Raw genomic sequence first — 26202 nt, 5'->3', positions numbered from 1 at the left:
CTCTCTACAAAGCACTCAATGGATACATGCCTGACATGGACTTTCTCTGCATCTCAGAAACGTATGCCAACTTTACTCCTCTTACTGCCCCTCTTGTGACAACAATGGAATTGTCAGCTGACGTGCCCCTGGTTGAGTCCGCCTTTGGGCCATTGCAAGCTGGCAGTGTGCTGTCCTATACTTCCACAGCCAAAGACCAGTGAAATTGTGAAGATTGACGATGCCCCTGCTCCACCAATACTTCCATTAGATGGCTACAGGCTTCAGTCTTCCCAGTGGGCTTACGTCCTTAGCCATCAGGAGCAGTTCCACGCCAAGGCATTAGAGACAACCTAAGAGATGTCACACAAAGTCGAGGTTGCTACAAGGGAGCAGAGCAGCAGCCCAGAATGGCATCAGCTCAGGAAAATGAGAATAACATCCTCTCATTTTCGAGAGGTTTGCCATGTCCGGGGAGAGACCTCAGCTGACCGCCTAGCTGAAGAGGGGGCTAGCCATGGATCCAGGGGCTGTACAGGAGTACTGCACACTGAAGAATGTTAACCTCTTTCCGTGTGGCTTCGTAGTGCACCCAGATGCTCCGTGGTTAGGATCCTCTCCAGATGGCATCATATTTGATCCCAGTGTGAGACCGCACTTTGGACTCTTAGAGGTCAAGTGCCCAAATGTACCAAGTTATGTTGACTGCCCTTACCTGAAGATATAGAATGGAGAGCTGAAGTTGAAGAGATCTCATGCTTACTACTGGCAGGTGCAAGGTCAAATCCTTCTCACAGGTTGTAGCTGGTGTGTCTGTCATCTATGCACATGAGGACATCCTAGTTGAAAGGATATATAAAGATCTACAGGTTTCAAAAACTATAAGAGAGAAGGTTGATCACTTTTCTTTTTACCACCACTTTCAGAAGTGTCTCTATCGCACCTGAATGTGTGCCAAGTTTAGTGGTATCATGAAAAATAAGTTTTGATGTTCTTGTGAAGAAAACTACAGTAGAATAGATTTGTTAAAAAAAATGTATTTCAGCAAATGTTCAACAGTTCAGTTAATCAATTACACCTCTAATATTGTATTCAATCTTGCATTCTGGCTATTCTGTGTTTAAATTATTTCTTTCCCCCACCCCTAAACTCTGCCTAATTAAAGCCAATACAAGCTCCACACAAACAGATATTCTCTACAATACAAATTATTGATACATGTCATAGATAAACAAATTATTATTTTGCTGCTAGCAAATAAACGCGTACATTTACACTGGCTTGGCCTATGCTCTGACCCAAGGTCCATTTTGATAGTTGACCAACAGGCACGCCACTGCAAATAATTGGTTGATGCTGCCTGAGATGGTCAGGGGGACGACTGTGTCAAACAGCTTATGCTCCTTTACTCTGTGGATCATTCATTCAACATGCACTCTCAGCCTGGCAATGGATTGGGTCTTCCTAACCTCATGCGCTGGTATCTGTGTGTGTCTTGACAGAAAGGCTGGCTGGTAGACCTTGCACGGAACAATATAATCTACTAGAAAGCCCTTTTCCACCATAATGCTGATGTCAGGGGTGAGTAAGGAAATAATTCCAGACTACTTGATTATCTCCTTGTCACTCACAGATCCAGCATACAACAATGACACATAAGTGACAGCTCAATGTGGTGACATTCCCAACATGCCCTTAAAAGGTACAGTGTGACTTGTAGGAAGAAAACACCTCACTCCGCAGTAGCAGTGAAGATGGTGTCTGGCAGCGGAGTTCAGTGCAGTCGATCACTACCTGGGTGTCTGGATAGTCCTTGAAACTCAGGTGGCAGCTGCACGTTGATATTTCCTTGGGGATCCATATCCGTGCTGATCCAAGCAGACAGCGGAGGAAGATGATAATCTGTCTCACTGTCTATTGCTAGATCCTGAACCGATGGGCCAAATCCTTCTGCTTCAGACCCAGTGACAGATGAGTAATAAACATGAAGAACTAGTCGATTGATGGCAGGGTCTGAACATAAAGAAAACCGTTTTAGTACAATAAAGTCCTTACATTCAGTCCATAGCACAAAACGTTAATACTGTTGAACAGTTACAGTAAGAGCAAATAATATTCTATATTAAGTACTGCATTTAATTAAGTTGTCCCTTACTGGTTTTCTTCAAGTAATACTTGTTTCAGATGGATTGGTGTTTGTGACTCTTATAAACTTGGTCTCTGCTGCCCGCTCAATCAAGTGCCAGAAGTCAATCAGGTGGGTGTAGTTTGCAAATCTAAAGATGGACAAAGTCACTCTTGACGAAATGTGTACTACACACCTTTGCGCGTTTGGTGACAGTAAAGTTGTCACGACGTTCTGCCGCCAACCACCGCTTCCTGAGCTCTACATCGACTGGGAAACTACGGAAGCTCACAATACCATTACATTTTGAAGAACCTGAACACAGAGGCACTGAACAATGTTCATTAGCACGTCCTTCGCGGGGCTGTAATTTGAACGTAGGCATTGCAAACTATTTCAGTCAGAAATGCATCGACGACTGTTAGCTAGCTAATAAGCTAATGGTAAAAACAATAGCGTAAATCGCTCCGGAAGTCAGCAACCCGGTAGGAAGTAAAATAGAATGTGGGAGGCGCTATAATGCATAGAGCCTATTAGGATCTGGCTAAAAATACTTCAATCAGTTAAAGAACCCATTGCCTTTCATGGTTGTGAGGTCTGGGGTTTGCTCACCAACCAAAAATTCACAAAATGGGACAAACACCAAATTCAAATAAAATCAAAGTTTATTTGTCATGTGTGCAGAATACAACAGGTTTACCTGACAGTAAAATGCTTACTTACAGGCCCTAACCAACAGTGCGATTTTTAAGTTTAAATAAAAAGGTATTAGGTGAACAATTGATAAGTAAAGAAATAAAAACAACAGTAAAAAGACAGTGAAAAATAACAGTAGTGAGGCTATATACAGGGCTAATTGAGGTAGGTGGTGGGTGGCAGGACACAATGCAGATAGTCCAGGTAGCCAATGTGCGGGGGCACCGGTTAGTCGGGCTAATTGAGGTAGTATGTACATGAATGTATAGTTAAAGTGAGAATGCATATAAGATTAACAGAGAGTAGCAGCAGCATAAAAGAGAGGTTGGGGGGACGACGGCAATGCAAATAGTCCGGGTAGCAATTTGATTACTTGTTCAGGAGCCTTAGGACTTGGGGGTAAAAACTGTTGAGAAGCCTTTTGGTCCAAGACTTGGAGCTCTGGTACCGCTTGCCATGCGGTAGTAGAGAGAACAGTCTATGACGGGGTGGCTGGGGTCTTTGACAATTTTTAGGGCCTTCCTCTGATACCGCCTGGTGTAGAAGTCCAGGATGGCAGGCAGCTTAGCCCTAGTGATGTTTTGGGCAGGATGCTCTCGATGTTGAGGCTGTAGAACCTTTGAAACTGCATGAAGAATTCTGCTAAAATATCCTCAGTGTACAATGTGGAACACCAAATAATGCATGCAGAGCAGAATTAGGCCGATACCCATTAATGATAAAAATCCAGAAAAGAGACATTTAATTCAACAACCCCCGAGTGGCACAGAGGTCTAAGGTGCTGCATCTCAGTGCTACAGGTGTCCCTACAGACCCTGGTTCGATCCCGGGCTGTACCACAACCGGCCGTGATTGGGAGTCCACAATTGGCCCAGCGCTATCCGGGTTGGGGTAGGTCATAGTAATGGAAAAATAAGAATTTGTTCTTTACTGGATTGCCTAGTTAAATACAGGTTCAATAAAAAATAAATAAAAAGGAAGTGATTCACAACATTCCATAATAAAGTCATCACCTACAGAGAGAAGAACTTGGAGAAGAGTCCTCTAAGTAAGCTAGTCCTGGGGTTCTGTTCACAAACAGAGCCCCAGGACAGCAACACAATTAGACCCAACCAAATCATGAGAAACTATAATTACTTGACAAATGGAAAGAATTAACAAAAAACTGAGCAAACTAGAATGCTATTTGGCCCTAAACAGAGAGAAACACTGGCAGAATACCTGACCACTGTGACTGACCCAAAATTAAGTAAAGCTTTGACTATGTACAGACTCAGTGAGCAAAGTCTTGCTATTGAGAAAGGCTGCCATGGGCAGACCTGGCTCTCAAGAGAAAGACTATGTGCCCACAAAATGAGGTGGAAACTGAGCTGCACTTCCTAACCTCCTGCCAAATGTATGGCTACATTAGAGACACATAATTATTTCCCTCAGATTACACAGACCCACAAAGAACTTGAAAACAAATACATTTTGATAACCTCCCATATGTATTGGGTGAAATACCACAGTGTGCAATCACAGCAGCAAGATTTGTGACCTGTTGCCACAAGAATAGGGCAACAATTTTAAATACAACCCCTATTTATGTTTATTTATTTACCCTTTTGTACTTTAAATATAACATATGTTTCCCATGCCAATAAGGCCCCTTATATTGAAATGTAATTAAATGAAATTGGAGAGAGAGAGAGAGAAATAGCCCTCATCTGTGTGTATATGCCTGTTTGTGTGTGTGTGCATGCTTGGATTGTGTGTGTGTGTGTGTCAAAATCAAATCCTATTTTATTGGTCACATACACATGGTTAGCAGATGTTAATGCAAGTGTAGCGAAATGCTTGTGCTTCTAGTTCTGACCGTGCAGTTATATCTAACAAGTAATCTAACAATTTCACAACAACTACCTTATACAAGTGTAAAGGAATGAATAAGAATATGTACATAAAAATATATGGACGAGCGATGGCCGTGCGGCATAGGTAAGATGCAGTAGATGGTATAGAGCACAGTATATACATATGAGATGAGTAATGTAGGGTATGTAAACATTATATAAAGTGGCATTATTTAAAGTGACTAGTGATACATTTATTACATCAAATTGTTTATTATTAATGTGGCTAGAGATTTGAATCAGTATGTTGGCAGCAGCCACTCAATATTAGTGATGGCTGTTTAACAGTCTGATGACCTTGAGATAGAAGCTATTTTTCAGTCTCTCCAGCTTTGACGCACCTGTACTGACCTCGCCTTCTGGATGATAGCAGGGTGAACAGGCAGTGGCTCGGGTGGTTGTTGTCCTTTGATCTTTTTGGCCTTCCTGTGACATCGGGTGGTGTAGGTGTCCTGGAGGGCATGCGTTGTGCAGACCTCACTACCCTCTGGAGAGCCTTACGGCAGTTGCCGTACCAGGCGGTGATACAGCCCGACAGGACGCTCTTGATTGTGCATATGTAAAAGTTTGTGAGTGTTTTCGGTGACAAGCCAAAGTTCTTCAGCCTCCTGAGGATGAAGAGCTGTTGCGCCTTCTTCACCACGCTGTCTGTGTGTGTGGACCATTTCAGTTTGTCCGTGATGTGTACACAGAGGAACTAAAAACTTTCCACCTTCTCCACTACTGTCCCGTTGATGTGGATAGGGGGGTGCTTCCTCTGCTGTTTCCTGAAGCCCAAGATCATCTCCTTTGTTTTGTTGACATTGAGTGTGAGGTTGTTTTCCTGACACCACACTGAGGGCCCTCACCTCCTCCCTGTAGGCCGTCTCGTCGTTGATCAAGCCTACCACTATAGTGTCGTCTGCAAACTTGATGATTGAGTTGGAGGCGTGCATGGCCACGCAGTCATGGGTGAACAGGGAGTACAGGAGAGGGCTGAGAACGCACCCTTGAGGGGACCCAGTGTTGAGGATCAGCGAGGGGTAGATGTTGTTGAGTTTGAGTTTGGAAGGTACTATGGTGTTAAATGCTGAGCTGTAATCGATGAACAGCATTCTTACATAGGTATATACATAGGTATCTTACGTAGGTATTCCTCTTGTCCAGATGGGTTAGGGCAGTGTGCAGTGTGATTTTGATTGCGTCATCTGTGGACCTATTGGGGCTGTAAGCAAATTGGAGTGAGTCTAGGGTGTCAGGTAGGGTGGAAGTGATATGATCCTTGACTAGTCTCTCAAAGCACTTCACGATGACAGAAGTGAGTGCTACGAGGCGATAGTTGTTAAGCTCAGTTACCTTAACTTTCTTGGGAACAGGAACAATGGTGGCCCTCTTGAAGCATGTGGGAACAGCAGACTGGGATAGGGATTGATTGAATATGTCCGTAAACACACCAGCCAGGTGTCTGCCTATGCTCTGAGGATGCGGCTAGGGATGCCGTCTGGGCCAGCAACCTTGCTGGCCCATCGTTTAAATGTTTTACTGATGTTGGCTACAGTGAAGGAGAGCCCGCAGGTTTTGGTAGCAGGCCGTGTCAGTGGCACTGTATTGTCCTCAAAGCGAGCAAAGAAGTTGTTTAGTTTGTCTGGGAGCAAGACGTTTTCTTTTTGTAATCTGTGATTGACTGTAGACCCTGCCACATATGTCTCGTGTCTGAGCCGTTGAATTACGACTCTCCTTCGTCTCCATACTGACGCTTAGCTTGTTTGGTTGCCTTGCAGAGGCAATAGCTACATTGTTTGTATTCAGTCATTTTTCTGGTCGCCTTGCCATGATTGAAAGCAGTGGTTCGCGCTTTCAGTTTTGCGCGAATGCTGCATCAATCCACGGTTTCTGGTTGGGGAAGGTTTTAACAGTCACAGTGGGTACAACATCATCGATGCATTTGCTAATAAACTCACTCACCGAATCAGTGTATACATCAGTGTTGTTGTCTGAGGCTATCCGGAACATATCACAGTCCATGTGATCGAAGCAATCTTGAAGCGTGGAATCAGATTGGACAAACCTGAGCGCGGGCGTTTCCTGTTTAAGTTTCTGTCCATAGGCTGGGAGCAACAAAATGGCGTCGTGGTCAGATTTTCCAAAAGGAGGGCGAGGGAGGGTTTTATATTCATCACGGAAGTTAAAGTAGCAATGATCCAGAATGCTGCCCGCCGGGTCGCACATTCAATATGCTGATAAAATTTAGGGAGCCTTGTTTTCAGATTAGCTTTGTTAAAATCCACAGCTACAATAAATGCAGCCTCAGGATATGTATGTTGTTATGATCACACCACGACTGTGTGAGTGTGTGTGTGTGTGTGTGTGTGCGTGCATGTGCGTACGTGCGTGTGAACTCAGTTGGAGTAAGTGAACAATGCTGGCCTGGGGAGCGAGTGGGGCAGGGGCAGGATTAGGGGATGTGACATCCCAAGCACTGCAGACTGGAGAACAAAGGGGATCCTGTGTGGACTCAGCAGCACTGGGTGACCTGTGGGTCACACCACGGGCCCATCACCACTCAGTGAGCGCCACAGCCGGAACGCAACTAACGCAACCCTGCCCTGTCCCCACCCCACCGTACCTCACCCCCTGGGCATGCAAATCTCCACTCACTACTGCCCTCCATCGCATGCATTCAAATCAAATCAAATTTTATTGGTCACTTACACATGGTTAGCAGATGTTAATGCGAGTGTAGGGAAGTGCTTGCGCTTCTAATTCTGACAGTGCAGTAATTTCTAACAAGTAATCTAACAATTCCCCAACAACTACCTAATACACACAAATCTAAAGGGGTGAAAGAGAATATGTACATTTAAGTATATGGATGAGCAATGGCCGAGCAGCAAAGGCAAGGTGCAATAGATGGTATAAAATACAGTATATACATGTGATATGTGTAATGTAAGATACAGTTGAGGTAGGAAGTTTACATACACTTATGTTGGAGTCATTAAAACTCGTTTTTCAAACACTCCACAAATTTCTTGTTAACAAACTATAGTTTTGGCAAGTCGGTTAGGGCATCTACTTTGTGCATGACACAAGTAATATTTTTCCAACAATTGTTTACAGACAAATTATTTCACTTATAGTTCACTGTAATCACAATTCCAGTGGGTCAGAAGTTTACGTACGCTAAGTTGACTGTGCCTTCAAACAGCTTGGAAAATTCCAGAAAATTATGTCATGGCTTTAGAAGCTACTGATAGGCTAATTGACATCATGTGAGTCAATTGGAGGTGTACCTGTGGATGTATCTCAATGCCTACCTTCAAACTCAGTGCCTCTGCTTGACATCATGGGAAAATCTAAAGAAATCATCCAAGGCCTCAGAAAACAAATTGTAGACCTCCACAAGTCTGGTTCATCCTTGGGAACAATTTACAAAATCCTGAAGGTACCACTTTCATCTGTACAAACAATAGTACGCAAGTATAAACACCATGGGACCATGCAACAGTTATACTGCTCAGAAAGGAGATGAACGTACTTTGGTGCGAAAAGTGCATATTTGTCCCAGAACGACAGCAAAGGACCTTGTGAAGATGCTGGAGGAAACAGGTACAAAAGTATCTATATCCACAGTAAAACGAGTCCTATATTGACATAACCTGAAAGGCCGCTCAGCAAGAAAGAAGCCACTGATCCAAAACCACCATAAAAAAGCCAGACTACAGTTTACAACTGCACACGGGGACAAAGATTGTACTTTTTGGAGTAATGTCCTCTGGTCTGATGAAACAAAAATAGGACTGTTTGGCCATAATGACCATCGTTATGTTTGGAGGAAAAAGGGGGAGGCTTGCAAGAAAGAAGAACACCATCCGAACCATGAAGCACGAGGGTGGCAGCATCATGTTGTGGGGGTGCTTTGCTGCAGCAGGGACTGGTGCACTTCACAAAATAGATGGCATAATGAGGCAGGAAAATCTTTGGTTAAAATATTGAAGCAACATCTTAAGACATCAGTCAGGAAGTTAAAGCTTGGTTGCAAATGGGTCTTCCAAATGGACATTTACCCCAATCGTACTTCCAAAGTTGTGGCAAAATGGCTTAAGGACAACAAAGTCAAGGTATTGGAGTGGCCATCACAAAGCCCTGACTCAATCCTTTAGAAAATGTGTGGGCAGAACTGAAAAAGCGTGTGCGAGTGTCAGGCATATGTGTATAGGTGGCAGGGAAGTCAGGCGCAGGAGAGTCAAACGGAGTGTAAAATTGAGTCTTTTAATAATGTCCTAGTAACATGCTCCATAACACTAAACAAGAAAAGAACATAAACAAATATGGGTACGAAGACCCGTCGCGCACCTATACAACAAAAAACACTACACTGACAATAAACAATCTCTGACAAAGACATGAGGGGAAACAGAGGGTTAAATACACAACAGGTAATGAATGTGATTGAAAACAGGTGTGTGGGAAGACAAGACAAAACCAATGGAAAATGAAAAATGGATCAATGATGGCTAGAAGACCGGTGACGTCGAACGCCAAGCACCGCCCGAACAAGGAGAGGCAACGACTTCGGAAGAAGTCGTGACAGCGAGCAAGGAGGCCTACAAACCTGACTCAGTTACACCAGCTCTGTCAGGAAGAATGGGCTAAAATTCACCCAACTTATTATGGGAAGCTTGTGGAAGGCTACCCGAAACGTTTGACCCAAGTTAAACAATTTAAAGGCAATGCTACCAAATACTATTTGAGTGTATGTGAATGTCTCACCCACTGGGAATGTGATGAAAGAAATAAAAGCTGAAATAAATAACTACTATTATTCTGATATTTCACATTCTTGAAATAAGGTGGTGATCGTAACTGATTTAAGACAGGGAATTTCTACTAGGATTAAATCTCAGGAATTGTGATAAACTGAGTTTAAACGTTATTTGGCTACGGTGTATGTAAACTTCCGACTTCAACTGTATGTAAACATTATTATAGTGACATTTATTACATCCAATTTTTTATTATTAAAGTGGCTTGATTATCTTTTTGGCTTTCCTGTGACATCGGTGCACTAAGTGTCATTGAGGGCAGGTAGTTTGCCCCCGGTGATGCGTTCTGCAGACCGCACCACCCTCTGGAGAGCCTTCCGGTTGAGGGCGATGCAGTTGCCATACCAGGCTGTGATACAGCCCAATAGGATGCTCTCGATTGTGCATCTGTAAAAGTTTGTCAGGGTTTTGGGTGACAAGCCAAATTTCTTCAGCCACGTGAGGCTGCTATACATAGGATTTGGAGCAAATATTAATATTGACAAAGCTCTTCTTATACATATATCATATTTTGTACAGTCTCAAATGTGATTAGAAATATTGTGCACATTACATGAATAAATATTCTGTAAAGATATAAAAAGAAGGAAGCATGTGAATACTTGTATTCTCTAATTCCCTTTTGTGATACATACACTACTGTTTAAAAGTTTGCGGTCACTTAGAAATGTCCTTGTTTTTGAAAGAAAAGCACATGTTTTGTCCATTAAAAGAACATCAAATTGATCAGAAATACAGTGTAGACATTGTTAATGTTGTAAATGACTATTGTAGTTGGAAACGGCTGATTTTTAATGGAATATCTACACAGGTGTACAGAGTAGAGGTCGACCGATTAATCAGAATGGCTGATTAATTAGGGCCGATTTCAAGTTTTCATAACAATCGGAAATCTGTATTTCTGGACACCGATTTGGCCGATTGTTTTTTTGTTGTTGTTTTTTTACACCTTAATTTAACTTGGCAAGTCAAGTTAAGAACACATTCTTATTTTCAATGACGGCCTAGGAACGGTGGGTTAACTGCCTTGTTCAGGGGCAGAACGACAGATTTTTACCTTGTCAGCTCAGGGATTCAATCTTGCAAACTTACAGTTAACTAGCCCAACGCTCTAACCACCTACTTTACATTGCACTCCACGAGGAGCCTGCCTGTTATGCGAATGCAGTAAGAAGCCAAGGTAAGTTGGGCAGCAGTTTGGGCCGCCTGGCTCGTTGCGAACTGTGTGAAGATTATTTCTTCCTAACAAAGACAGCCAACTTCGCCAAACGGGGGATGATTTAACAAAAGCAGATTTGCAAAAAAAGCACAATCATTGCACGACTGTACCTAACCATTAACATCAATGCCTTTCTTAAAATCAATACACAGAAGTATATATTTTTAAACCTGCATATTTAGCTAAAAGAAATCCAGGTTAGCAGGCAATATTAACCAGGTGAAATTGTGTCACTTCTCTTGCGTTCATTGCACGCAGAGTCAGGGTATATGCAACAGTTTGGGGTGCCTGGCTCGCTGCGAACTAATTTGCCAGAATTTTACGTAATTATGACATAACATTGAAGGTTGTGCAATGTAACAGAAATATTTAGACTTATGGATGCCACCCGTCAGATAAAATACGGAATGGTTCTGCATTTCACTGAAAGAATAAACGTTTTGTTTTTGAGATGATAGTTTAAGGATTTGACCATATTAATGACCTAAGGCTCATATTTCTGTGTGTTATTATGTTATAATTAAGTATATGATTTGATAAAGCAGTCTGACTGAGGGATGGTAGGCACCAGCAGGCTCGTACGCATTCATTCAAACAGCACTTTCGTGCGTTAAGCCAGCAGCTCTTCGCAATGCTTCAAGCATTGAGCTGTTTATGACTTCAAGCCTATCAACTCCCGAGATTAGGCTGGTGTAACCGATGTGAAATGGCAAGCTAGTTAACGGGAGACTTGGAGTAGTTGTTCCCCTTGATCTGCATGGGTAACGCTGCTTCGAGGGTGGCAGTTGTCGATGTGTACCTTGTTCGAGCCCAGGTAGGGGCGATGAGAGAGACGGAAGCTTTACTGTTACACTGGCAATACTAAAGTGCCTAAAAGAACATCCAATAGTCAAAGGTATATAAAATACAAATGGTATAGAGAGAAATAGTCCTATAATTCCTATAATAACTGCAACCTAAAACTTCTTACCTGGGAATATTGATGACTCATGTTAAAAGGAACCACCAGCTTTCATATGTTCTCATGTTTTGAGCAAGGAACTTAAACGTTAGCTTACTTACATGGCACATATTGAACTTTTACTTTCTTCTCCAACACTTCGTTTTTGCATTATTTAAACCAAATTGAACATGTTTCATTATTTATTTGAGGCCGAATAGATGTTATTGATGTATTATATTAAGTTAAAATAAGTGTTCATTCAGTATTGTTGAAATTGTCATTATTACAACAAAAAAAAACACACAATAAATTGGCAGATTAATCGGTATCGGCTTTTTTTGGTCCTCTAATAATTGATATCGGTATCGGCGTTGAAAAATCATAATCGGTCAACCTCTAGTACAGATGCCCATTTTCAGCAACCATCACTCCTATGTTCCAATGGTACGTTTTGTTAGCTAATCCAAGTGTATCATTTTAAAAGGCTAGTTGATCATTAGAAAACTATTTTGCAATTATGCTAACACAGCTGAAAAATGTTGGTCTGATTAAAGAAGCAATAAAACTGGCCTTCTTTAGACTAGTTGAATATATGAAGCATCAGCATTTGTGGGTTCGATTACAGGCTCAAAATGGACAGAAATAAAGGTCTTTCTTCTGAAACTCGTCAGTCTATTATTGTTCTGAGAAATGAAGGCTATTCCATGCGAGAAATTGCCAAGAAACTGATCTCGTACAACACTGTGTACTGCTCCCTTCACAGAACAGTGCAAACTGTCTCGAACCAGAATAGAAAGAGGAGTGGGATGCCCCGGTGCACAACTGAGCAAGAGGACAAGTACATTAGAGTGCCTAGTTTGAGAAACAGATGCCTCACAAGTCCTCAACTGGCAGCTTCATTAAATAGTACCCACAAAACACCAGTCTCAACATCAACGGTGAAGAGGCGACTCCGGGATGCTGGCCTTCTAGGCAGAGTTCCAAAGAAAAAGCCATATCTCAGACTGGCCTATAAAAATAAAAGATTAACGTGGGCAAAAGAAGGCCAGCATCCCGGAGTCGCCTCTTCACTGTTGACGTTGAGGCTGGTGTATTGCGGGTACTATTTAATGAAGCTGCCAGTTGAGGACTTGTGAGGTGTCTGTTTCTCAAACTAGACACTCTAATGTACATGTCCTCTTGTACTTGTACTCTTTAAATAGCGTGTTTTGCAAAAATGAATCATATTCAACAGTGCATAGCCTAATTATGTGTACAGTAAGAGTAGGCTTCTAAAACAGAAAATTACAGTAAATTAAAAATGATCAGGGTGAACTATACCTATATGGGCAGCACAGGTCAGCTACTGCCTAGATGGCGCTGTGCGGAATGCGCCTTGTCCACATTGCTTGTAGGGTCTCTGCACCGTCATGAATAAGAGCACAGATAGAACAATTAGACAGATATTTCAGCGGATGTGTAAATGTGAAGCATCCGCTTGGCGTTTCCACACACTACCAAACATGTTAGTGAGAGGAAGTCCAGTGGCCAGTAGTGGGAGAAGATGGAACAAGATGGATTTTGGCTGACATAGCACATTTTGTCATTGATCTCAATACAGTTTTCTGATCCCAAAACTATAATTTGTTACAAACAGTGGATTAAGTTTTCTAGACTTTACCTTTTGCTGAAGTTTTTTTTTAAATTGCGTTGTTTAGAAGTGCAAAAGGAATTGATATATTGCACACCCGCATGGAGAAGGCGTTCCCTATCGGAAATATGCAAATACAGCTAAAACGCGCCAATAGGATCTTGCTAGCTCGTGCTTGACTCTGCCCACCTCCTTGCTTGTTCTGCCCACTATGACTCATTTGAAACGACAGGCTGTGGTCTGTCTTGGTTAAGTTATACACATCTTTGATAAGATAGCGCTTGTCGAGTCGTTGATAGTTCGCATATAGCAAGGTACCCCAACTCGGAGAAACCGACGCGTAGGTCAAACCTTGCCTCGGTTTAATTCACATATGTATTATTTTTTCCCCAGTTTTTTTTTCTGGTAGAATATTCCGAAACCTCGATATTAAATTGTATTCCGCGGCATGTAGTTAGCGTGCTGTCTAACGTTACCGGCTTTGCGTCAGGAGTGAAGACCAATCAATCACCGGGTACCTTCGCTAGCTAGGTTGTGTGTACAGTGTGGTGTTGCTGAGGCAAGGGAAAAAACGCAGCGGTCACCGGTGACTGGATCTTGTGGCGTGAGCACTAATGCTGTCTAGCAAACACGGCGAATCCCAGTCGCCGGTGTAAAACGCGGTGTGTAAAATACATCTTGCAGCCCTCGACCCATATTATAATAATAGATAGGTCGATAGTGGGAGAAGCGCAAGGATGTTGCAAGTGCTGGCTTGCGGCGTCGTAGTTTTTCCCGGACTCTTCTTCGTCTTTCGGAAGGTACTCCCGTCCATTTTCAAACAGTGGACCGATGCAGACGTTGTACTGGTCAGCGAGAGGTAATAATTATTTTTATTTTTTCCAGATGGTAAACGTTTATTCCTGGACATAGCTGGTCAAGCAGTAGCTGGCCCTAGGAGGCTATGCTAGCTAGTACGGCCATGCAAGCTGATACAAATTGCTGAGTCTCGAGCTTGCCTTGGGTTTTAACCGAATTAGCCACAGTTGCTATTTCAAACAGTGCTGAAAGATATTAGATTAGAAATTATGCTTTTGTACATTTGATATGTCGTCATGGCCATTGTCGTACCCGATAATGTTATTGTAGGCTGCGTTATCATAACGGTGGTGGCTAGCCCTGTGAATTACAACATAGTAATACCATGGGAATATTGCTGCGTCTTGGTCAAAATTACACAATCACATGCGCAGGGGTGAGTTCGATGCTCATTTGTAGCTTGTCACTCTCTAGCTAGTTGATAATTCCCCTTCAAACTCGATCGCTGTGGTGGCTGAGTTATGCAATGTAAAGTGCTGAACTACAGTATACTGAGCCGATCGCTTGGCCTTAATCACGCTCCTATTAATTCGCTAATGCTCATCTAACGGAAAATGCATTTCTTAAACGCATGTGTTGATGCCTCGGGGGATACATAGCTAAATAGCTCGCTCAGTAACCCTCTCAAGTCAGCCTTGAATGCCTCACCAGTTTGATTATGTCACATATCCCGATAGCGGAAGAAGCTATCGGACATTATCTGGCTGCAATAACGTAGACTAGGTTACAAGACAACTAATGTTATCATGTTGAATGCCCATCAGCAACCTAATTAATAGTTAATTCATATACGTTTCTTTTACGATCTCTTGGCCTGCTACTGTATGTGTTGTATTTGTTTTACCTGCCCGTTAAAGTGCCAGTGGGTCAGTGAGCATCTGGAAAAGCTGCAGTGTGCTGCTCGAGCTTTTCTCCTTCTGGCGGTATTTTAAGCAGTGGCATTTAAAAAAATACAGATTCTATAACAAGATTAGACCAGACCATTTCTCGTTCCGCATACACTATATATATGAAAGTATGTGGACACCCCTTCAAATGATTGGATTTGTCTATTTCAGACACACCTGTTGCTGACAGGTGTATAAAATTGAGCACACAGCCATGCAATCATTGTCAGTATGATGGCCTTACTGAAGAGCCTAGTGACTTTCAACGTGGCACAGTCATAGGATGCCACCTTTCCAACAAGTCAGTTCGTCAAATTTCTGCCCTGCTAGACTTGAACTTGACTGGCCTGCACAGAGCCTTGACCTCAACCAAATCGAACACCGTTGCAATGAATTGGAACACCGCGAACACTGCGAGCAAGGTCTAATCGCCCAACCTCAGTGCCCGACCTCACTAAGGCTCATGGCTGAATGGAAGCAAGTCCCTTCAGCAATGTTCCAACATCTAGTGTAAAGCTTTCCCAGAAGGTCATGTAGTATATATCCCCTCTATATTGTTAAGTAGAAGAATGGTATTGACATTTGTAATGAACAATAAACAGTTTCATTCTCATTTGCCTCAACTCCCCTCAAGACCGTTGTGAACAGCATTCATCGGGGTTTGTGTCACGTGGGTAAAGTGGTGTTTTGTGGACAATTTCATTGTGGTGAGACTGATTTCACTTAAAATGTATGCCAAACCATTTTTTTTTTTACAATGTTGTTGATCCATCCTCAGCTTTCTCACATCACAGCCATTGAATTCTAGACATTTTTATATCACCAATGACCTCATGGTGACATCCATAAGCAGTTTTGTTCCTGTCCTTCAGTTCAGAAGAACTACAGCATCTTTGATGTGTCTGGGTGGCTTAATACATAATCCACAATGTAATTATTAACTTGACCATGCTTAAAGATAGTCAGTGTCTGATTTGTTATTGTTACCCATCTACTGATCACTGCCCCTCTTTGAGGCTTTCGAAAAGCTCCCTGGCCTTTTGTAGTTGAATATGTGCTTTAAATTCAGTACTTGACTGGGGGACCTTACAGTTGTTGTATGTATGGGGGACAACAACAAAAAAGTCATTATTTCACACAGTTATGTGATTTGTTATGACAAAGTTTATTTCAGAACTAATTTAGCCTTGCCTAAGCAAAATGGGTGAATACTTATGCAACTACTATTTGAGTTATTAAATTAGTATTAATTTGTCAAAAGTTAGATTATGTACATTAGGGAGTATTATGTGTAGATCGATGACAAAAAAATACAATTAAATTGTTCAATCCCACTTTGTAATGCAACAAAAATGTTTTAAAAAAAATAAGTTAATGGAGATGTAGACTTTCTATATAGACTCTTAGCTTTAATTTGAAACCCATTTTCACATGTTGGTGCTCATGGGTCCCTTTACATGGAAATGACCTTATCTCCACCTGCAGTGCACCATGTGTGTGGGACTGATGTGAAGGCCTCCTCCTATTGGTGTGTTCAGGCAGGATAAGCCCAGGTCTTTCCATCATGGGAAGAACATAAGATCACCTATGTAGCCACCCTGTTCGTAGCCATGCTTAACATAATAATATAGGCTTCATATGAATTATAATATGGTCATTTTGTCAACATGCTTATCCAATGAAACATACAGTTAAAGATGGATAGATACTGACCTAAAGTATGTGGACACCTTCTCGTCGAACATCTCATTCCAAAATCATGGGCTTGTTGCTTCCAGAGGCCGTTGGGAACTTGTTAGCTAGTGTTGTAACCGAGGACAGATGATTTCTTCATGCTTCAGCACTCAGTGGTCCCATTTCTGTGAGCTTGTGTGGCCTACCACTTCGCAGCTGAGCCGTTGTTGCTCAGTCATTTCCACTTCACAATGACAGCACGTACACTTGACCAGGCAGCTCTAGCAGGGCAGAAATTTGACGAACTGACTTGTTGGAAAGATGGCTTCCAGTGACGGTGCCATGTTGAAAGTCACTGGGCTTAGTAAGGCCATTCTACTGCCAGTGTTTGTCTATGGAAATTGCAGGGCTGTGTGCTAGATTTTTATACACCTGTCAGCAATGGTGTAGGGGTACCCACATACATTTGGTCATGTGAGTGTGTTCAGTAAAGTAAAAATAATGATACACTCATAGCAGTCAATACAAACTGAAATCATTGCACATACAAAATATGGATGATTTAAGAGGTTGACAAAATACAAAAATGTATAGAAATTATACAATTATTAATCGAGGTCCAGCGATCTTAGTGACTAATTAATGAACAGAGGTATGGGATAGGTGACCTTCTGTATTGTTGACTTTTGGATTGTCAGTTGATTTTGGCTGCGGGTGTTCCTACCTGTTGCTGTGTTTCGGTCAGGGGGTAGATGGTCTCTGAATGGAGAGTTGAGGAGGCTGACAGCGAAGTCTGCAGAGCTGTGTCCTCCTTTTCAAGAAGCCTGGGTAGGGACAGGGTCAGTAGTGCCTCAGTATAACTGGAGTATCCTCCTAGGATGATGCGGCATGCATGCTCTCTTCTGAATATGCTCCGGGTCATCAGACTAGGCCTGGGTCCATGAGCTGCGGCATATTCCAGGGTGGGGCATATGTAGCCGGTGTTAATGTTCATCAGGTCTTGTGGGGCATTGAATCTTTTAAGGTAGAGTATGGAAAAAAAGTGTTTTGCTGCACTTAGTTACCATAGATGCAACCTGCTCGCTCCATTATAGGTCATTTTGTACTACTATTTATAAAATCTAAACATTATTACACACTTGGAGCTCGTGCTCCACAATATGTGGCTATTGGCCAATGCAGGAATAATATAGTTCTAATAACATGGTTCTTTTGTGAACACTTGTATCCAATGAAACATACAGTTAAGACGTATTCATTAAACTATATGTGGTAGTGATGGGGGAAGAAATCGCTAGTTGCATATCACACTATTATTTTGCATGATATTATATTGATACTTTGACTCCGTATTGATTTGTAAAAATAATCAATTTTTGTTGTTGCTTGGTAGCGTTAGCTAGTGCTAGTCAGCTGTAGCTGTACCAAATCTCTTGCATTTTTCATAATCTAGCTGGTTCTCCAGCTTCCTTTTTTAAATAGTGAGCCAACATGTTTTCAGCGCTTTTATTTCCATGACTGATCAAAACTAATTTTCTTATGCTCTTGTAACAGATGTGATCGTACTTCTTAACTCCCTTGCATTGTTTTTTTAAAGGAAGGAATGCTCAGCCAGCAGTCCCAGTTGATTGGTGTTTATTAGCTTGTATTGAATTATCAGACTGGGCTTTTTTAATCAAAGACAACAATTACAAAAATAGTATAATATACAATAGGTATAAATACCTAAAAATAGACATGAACATTTAGGTGTGGAGGACAACTGTATTACCCTCCTGTCTGCAGCAAGACCAATGGAAGATCAAATCGCAGTATTGAATAACAATACATATACGTATTGCGATTCTATGGTATCGTGATAATTTCGTATCTTGAGGTCCCTGTCAATGCCCAGCCCTAATGTATCTATTATTACTTTTTGTCTTTTACTTTCTATTTCTCTATTTTCTTTCTCTCTGCATTGTTGGGAAGGTTCTAAGTATTTCACTGTTAGTCCACATGTGTTTACGAATCATGTAACAAATAAAATTATATTTGATATGTGGCTAATACATCAACTAATTCAAACCCACAGCTCTGCTATTCCAAGCCCCATGCTCCTCCAACCAACTGAACCACACTCTCTTGGGCCATTTCCACATTTGTTTAGAAATCACTGAGTTGATTCGGGGATTGTTCCCTCCACAGTGATTGAGAGAGCCACGGTCACATCGTTGCACCAGAAGGCATTTATCTTGGTTGCTTCAGCTGCCCCATTTCTGCTGTTAGAATGACAGTTATCTTCAACTATTGGAACCAATACTTATAAAGAACTGATGTTAGCACAAGATAGAGGGAAAGTTGGAGCATAACTAACAAAATTACAGTTAAAAAAATGTATGCTTAATCAAATCACATTTTATTTGTCACATGCGCCGAATACAACCTTACCGTGAAATGCATGCTTACAAGCTAGAGGTCGACCGATTATGATTCGCCGATACCGATTAATTGGCCGATTTTTATTTATTTGTAATAATGATAATTACAACAATACTGAATGAACACTTATTTTACCATAATATAATACATCAATAAAATTAATTTAGCCTCAAATAAATGATGAAACATGTTCAATTTTGTTTAAATAATGCAAAAATAAAGTGTTGTAAAAGTGCAATATGTGCCATGTAAAAAAGCTAACGTTTAAGTTCCTTGCTCAGAACATGAGAACATATGAAAGCTGGTGGTTCCTTTTAACATGAGTCTTTAATATTCCCAGGTAAGAAGCTTTAGCTTGTAGTTATTATAGGAATTATAGGACTATTTCTCTTTTTACCATTTGTATTTCATATACCTTTGACTATTGGATGTTCTTATAGGCACTTTAGTATTGCCAGTGTAACAGCATAGCTTCCATCCCTCTCCTCACTCCTACCTGGGCTCGAACCAGGAACACATCGACAACAGCCACCCTCGAAGCAGCGTTACCCATGCAGATCAAGGGGAACAACTACTCCAAGTCTCCGAGCGAGTGACGTTTGAAACGCTATTAGCGCTCACCCCGCTAATTAGCAAGCCATTTCACATAGGTTATACCAGCCTAATCTCGGGAGTTGATAGGCTTGAAGTCATAAACAACGCTGTGCTTGCGAAGAGCTGCTGTCAAAACGCACATAAGTGCTGTTTGAATGAATGATTACGGGCCTGCTGCTGCCTACCATCGCTCAGTCAGACTGCTCTATCAAATCAGACTTCATTATAACATAACACACAGAAATACTAGCCTTTGGTCATTAATATGGTCGAATCCGGAAACTATCATTTCGAAAACAAAACGTTTATTATTTCAGTGAAATACAGAACCGTTCGGTATTTTATCTAACGGGTGGCATCCCTAAGTCTAAATATTCCTGTTACATTGCACAACCTTCAATGTTATGTCATAATTACGTAAAATTCTGATAAATTAGTTCGCAATGAGCCAGGCTGCCCAAACTGTTGCATATACCCTGACTCTGCGTGCAATGAACGGAAGAGAAGTGACATCATTTCACCTGGTTAATATTGCCTGCTAACCTGGATTTCTTTTAGCTAAATAAGCAGGTTTAAAAATATATACTTCTGTGTATTGATTTTAAGAAAGGCATTGGTGTTATGGTTAGGTACAGTCGTGCAACGATTGTGCTTTTTTCGCAAATGCTCTTTTGTTAAATCATCTTCCAGTAGAGTAGAGGAGGCCTGGTTATTCTTTAAGTGCTTTCCTCACCATCTTAAATAAGCATGCCCCATTAAAAAAAAAAAAAAATCAGGAACAGATGTATCCCTTTGTTGTGTATTGATATTCTAGTTTTATCCCTTTTAGAGCACCTGTAAACCCCCCTTGCTTACCTACGTTGAAATGCATGGAATGCCCACGTTAATTTCTACTCCCGTCTCATGTCCTGTCCATATATTAGTTGTATAAGTTATACAGTGTACCACACAACAAAACTGCCGACGAGGAAGAAACGTTCTCACTTTTTGGCTCATTATCTTTGTCAAAGTCTGAGTTTTTTTCCGCTGTAGAAATACGCAAACAAAACGTGGAGCTAGCCAGTCAAGTGATGCTAGCTAGCTTTTGATGTCACAGCAACGAGAGCCTCAATGGATAGGAAGAGTTTCGCTGCGGAAGAAAGTGATAGTGATATCTCTCTCCCCCCCCCCATGTGAAATGTCAGAATAATAGATTTATTTCAGCTTTTATTTCTTTCATTACATTCCTAGGGGGGTCAGAAGTTTACATGCACTCAATTAGTATTTGGTAGCATTGCCTTTAAATTGTTTAACTTGGGTCAAATGTTTCAAGTAGCCTTCCACAAGCTTCCCACAATAAGTTGGGTGAATTTTGGCCCATTCCTCCTGACAGAGCTGGTGTAACTGAGTCAGGTTTGTAGTCCTCCTTGCTCACACACGCCTTTTCAGTTCTGCCCACAAATTTTCTATGGGATTGAGGTCAGGGCTTTGTGATGGCCACTCCAATACCTTGACTATGTTGTCCTTAAGCCATTTTACCACAACTTTGGAAGTATGATTGGGGTAATTGTCCATTTGGAAAACCAAGCTTTAACATCCTGACTGATGTCTTGAGATGTTGCTTCAATATATCCATGTAATTTTCCTGCCTCCTGATGCCATCTATTTTGTGAAGTGCACCAATCCCTCCTGCAGCAAAGCACCCCCACAACATGATGCTGCCACCCCCGTGCTTCACAGTTGGGATGGTGTTCTTCGGCTTGCAAGCCTCAGTTATGGCTTGCAAACAGTTAAATTTTTGTTTCATCAGACCAGAGGACATTTCTCCAAAAAGTACGATATTTGTCCCCATGTGCATTTGCAAATCGTAGTTTGGCTTGTTTATGGTAGTTTTGGAGCAGTGGCTTCTTCTTTGCTGAGCGGCCTTTCAGGTTATGTTGATATAGGACTCGTTTTACTGTGGATTTAGATACTTTTTGTACCCGTTTCCTCCAGCATCTTCACAAGGTTGTGCTGTTGTTCTGGTATTGATTTGCACCTTTCGCACCAAAGTATGTTCATCTCTAGGAGACTGAACGCGTCTCCTTCCTGAGCGGTATGACGACTGTGTGGTCCCATGTGTTTATACTTGCGTATTATTGTTTGTACAGATGAACGTGGTACTTGGAAATTGCTCTGAATCAGACTTGTGGTGGTCTAAAAAAGAAATTCTGAGGTGTTGGCTGATTTTCTTTTGGTTTTCCAATGTCAATCAAAGAGGCACTGAGTTTGAAGATAGTCCTTGAAATACATCCACAGGTACACCTCCAATTGACTCAAATGATGTCAATTATCCTATTGGAAGCTTCTAAAGCCATGACATAATTTTCTAGAATTTTCCAAGCTGTTTAAAGGCACAGTCAACTTAGTGTATGTAAACTTTTGACCCACTGGAATTGTGATACAGTGAAATAATCTGTCTGTAAACAATTGTAGGAAAAATTGCTTGTCATGCACAAAGTAGGTCCTAACCGACAAGCCAAAACTATAGTTTGTTAACAAGAAACTTGTGGAGTGGTTAAAAAAACAAGTTTTAATGACTCCAACCTAAGTGTATGTAAGCTTCCGACTTCAACTGTGTCCTGAGGCTGCTTTTATTGTAGCTCAGGATTTTACCAACACTAATCTGAGAACAAGGCTTCCTAAATTCTATCAGCATATCAAATGCTTGACACGAGTGGGTAGCATTCTGGACCATTGCTACTCTAACTTTCGCGATGCATACATACCTTCCCCTGCCCTCCCTTCAGCAGATCTGACCATGACTCCATTTTGTTGACCCCATCCTATAGGCAGAACCTAAAACAGGAAACACCCGTACTCAGGTCTATCCAATGCTGGTCTGACCAATCGGATTCCACGCTTTAAGATTCAAGTTGACTGGGAGATGTTCCGGGTAGCCTCAGACAATAACATTGACGTATACGCTGACTCTATGATTGGGTTTAATATCAAGTGCATTGGAGATGTTGTTCCCACTGACTTTTGAAACCTTCCCTAACCAGAAACTGTGGATTGATTGCAAGCATTCGCGCAAAACTGAAAACCCTAACCACTGCTTTTAATAGTGGCAAGGCGACTGGAAACATGACCGAATACAAACAGTGTAGTTATTCCCTCCGCAAGGAAATCAAACAAGCAAAGCATCAGTATAGAGACAAAGTAGAGTCGCAATTCAGCGGCTCAAACACGAGACGTATGTGGCAGGGTCTATAGTCAATCACAGATTACAAAAAGGAAAACCAGCCCTGTCACTGACATCTTGCTCCCAGACAAATGAAGCAACTTGCTCGCGTTGAGGACAGTAAAGTGCAACTGACACGGCCCGCTACCAAAGCCTGTGGGCTCTCCTCCTCCGTGGCCAACGTGAGTAAAACATTTAAATGTGTTAACCCTCGCAAGGCTGCCGGCCCAGACAGCATCCCTAGCCGCGTCCTCAGAGCATGCGCAGACCGGCTGGCTGGTGTGTTTGCAGATATATTCAATCAATCCCTGTCCCAGTCTTCTGTCCCAACATGCTTCAAGATGGCCACCATTGTTCTTGTTCCCAAGAAAGCTAAGGTAGCTGAACTAAATGACTATCGCCCCGTAGCACTCACCTCTATCATCATGAAATGCTTTGAGAGACTAGTCAAGGATCATATCAAATCACCTCCACCCTACCTTATACCCTAGACCCACTCCAATTTGCTTACCGCCCCAATAGGTCCACAGATGACGCAATTGCCTGCACACTGCCCTATCCTAGGAGCTCAGAGGACCCTCGGAGTGTGGTGTCAGGAAAATAACCTCTCGCTCAACATCAACAAAATAGGGGAGATGATCATGGACATCCGGCAAGGGCAGAGGGAGCTCCCCCCCCCCCCCCCACACAGTAGATCACAGACTAACTGAAATGGTCCACCCACTCAGACAGTGTGGTGAAGGGAGCGCTCCAGTGCCTCTTCATCCTCAGGAGGCTGTCAACTCTCAACTTTTACAGATGCACAATTAAGGACATACTGTCGGGCTGTATCACAGCCTGGTACGGCAACTGCACAACATTCAACCGCAAGGCTCTCTTTAGGGTAGTGCTGGCTGCACAATGCATCACCGGGGGCAAAATACCTGCCCTCCAGGACACCTACAGCAGGAAGGCCAAAAGGTCATCAAGGACAACAACCACCCGAGCCACTGCCTGTTCACCCTGATATCATCCAGAAGGCGAGGTCATTACAGTTGCTTCAAAGCTGGGACCAAGAGACAGAAGCTCTTTTTCATTCTCAAGGTCATCAGACTGTTAAACAGCCATCACTAACATTGAGTGGCTGCTGCCAACATACTGACTCAAGTCTCTAGCCACTTTAATAAACTGATTTAATAAAGGAATCCCTAGTCACTTTAAATAACGCCACTTTAGTAATGTCTATATATCCTACATTACTCATCTCATATTTATACTGTATTCTATACCATCTTGCCTATGCCGTACGGCCATCGCTCATCCATATATTTATATGTACATATTCTTATTCATCCCTTTACATTTGTGTGTATAATGTAGTCGTTGTGAATTTGTGAGATTTCTTGTTAGATTTTACTGCACTGTCGGAAGTAGAAGCATAATAATTTCGCTACACTTGCATTAACATCTGCTAACCCTGTATATTTGACCAATAACATTTGATTTGATGAACAAGCTGTTAATTGCAGTGAATCTAAAGCCTCTCCTAAAATGTGTTACTTTCTATTTTGAAACATTTCTTCTCCTTTTCAGGCTGGTGTCCTCCATCCACGCCATCATGGCCACCACGGCAGGAGTCATCGTCGTATTGGCATGCAGCGGTGACGTCATGACTGACAGGTAGGTCAGCCAGTAACAGACAGGGGGACAAGTTCCTCGACTCGGGTGCTCCAATCAGTGCGGCCGAAGAAGTCATGTTTTCTTTCTGTCTGCATAGTTGTTTTTTTACGCTACACGGCAATGCTTCATGCAAGCAGTATCAGGACCACAAAAGCAAGAGCTTCTTATTGGATAAGTGCCTAATGAACACACCCTGACCTCCCTCTCTTATCATCTTGCTGTTTCTTCATACCTAATGACAACGGTAAGTTGTGGTCTGAACAAATTACCTCGGTTTTCCACAGAGTTTATAGTGGGCTTAATTGCCGCCCCCTATCAGTGGTTGAGTGAACTCACTCAGGCTCTACCTTGGGTGGTATGTGTCTGTTAACAGCTGGTGTGCAATCTCTAATATTATGGAAGTATCAAGGTTCTGCTCGCCTGAGTTAGAATAACTAATGATAACCTCATTTCTACCAGCATGCCATGTGCAACTAGAGGCAAAACCCTAGATCATATTTAATCCACACACATAGGCTCATACAAAGTTCTCCATTTGGCAAATCTGACCATAAATCTATCCTCCTGATTACAAGCTAAAAACCTAAACAGAAAGTACCAGTGGTCAATTAAAAAGATGGTGCTAAACTACAGGACTGTGTTGCTAGCACAGACTGGAATATGTTCTATCTGATGGCATTGAAGAGTTTACCACATTAGTTACCTGCTTCATTAATAAGTGCATCGATGACGTCGTACGTACATATCCCAACCATATGCCATGGATTACAGGAAGTATCCGCACTGAGCTAAAGGCTAGAGCTGCCGCATTCAAGGAGCGGGACTCTAGCGGGACAATAAGAAATCTGCCTATGACTTCCGACGCCATCAGAGGTAAAGCGTCAATACTGGAGTAAGATCGAATCCTACTTCACCGGCTCTGACGCTCGTTGGATGTTGCAGGGCTTGCAAACTATCACGGATTACAAAGGGAAACCCAGCAGCGAGCTGCCATGTGATGCAAGCCTACCAGACGAGCTAAATGCTTTCTATGCTCGCTTCGAGGCAATCAACACTGAACCATGCGTGAGAGCACCAGCTGTTCTAGATGACTGTGTGATCATGTCTCCGTAGCCAATGGGAGTAAGACCTTTTTAAATAGGTTAACATTCACAAATCCCCAGAGCCAGATGGATTACCAGGTCGTGTATTCAGCTGACCATCTAGAGAATGACGTGTCAGCTAAAGCCTGCACTGACCTTGTGTTTAGCCAAGCTGACAGCAGCTAGCTAGCATAGCCAGCTACAGATATCACCACGCTATCTTATCTAGCTGATATTTCTGTCAAATCAGTTATGGCAGGAGCCAGTGTCTGGAATGTGTTTCATAAGACACTTGTTCTACAACACCTTGCTATAGAATTAGCTTGCAACTTAGTTTTAACGTTTCATCATGTCATGTAAATACATGTTACCATTGAAACCGTGTCAACTGTGAGTTGAATGCCCAGTCTTGAGTCAGCTCAGCTTTCCTACATCACAATGTTCTATAACTGGCTAGTTTTGTCTCATCTCTCCTTATGTCCGCTGTTAGATCTTTCCCGGGGGACAAATCCCAGAACTATTATCTCTACAGG

The 26202-nt window shown here is 42.1% G+C and overlaps 1 protein-coding gene across 1 annotated transcript in view; it reads left to right on the top strand.

Annotated features, from left to right (window-relative positions):
• The first annotated feature begins 13562 nt into the window (after positions 1–13562).
• Positions 13563–26202, top strand: part of LOC109892915 (ceramide synthase-like) — a 39067-nt gene continuing 26427 nt past the window's right edge. The window contains exons 1-2 of the mRNA XM_020485798.2: positions 13563–14151; positions 24501–24587. Coding sequence (XP_020341387.1) covers positions 14030–14151; positions 24501–24587 — 209 coding nt within the window. The 5' untranslated portion in view covers positions 13563–14029. The remainder of the gene's footprint in view (positions 14152–24500; positions 24588–26202) is intronic.

The sequence above is a fragment of the Oncorhynchus kisutch genome, linkage group LG6 (assembly GCF_002021735.2).
Source record: "Oncorhynchus kisutch isolate 150728-3 linkage group LG6, Okis_V2, whole genome shotgun sequence".
NCBI lineage: Eukaryota > Metazoa > Chordata > Actinopteri > Salmoniformes > Salmonidae > Oncorhynchus > Oncorhynchus kisutch.
This window is presented reverse-complemented; position numbering and strand designations above follow the sequence as displayed.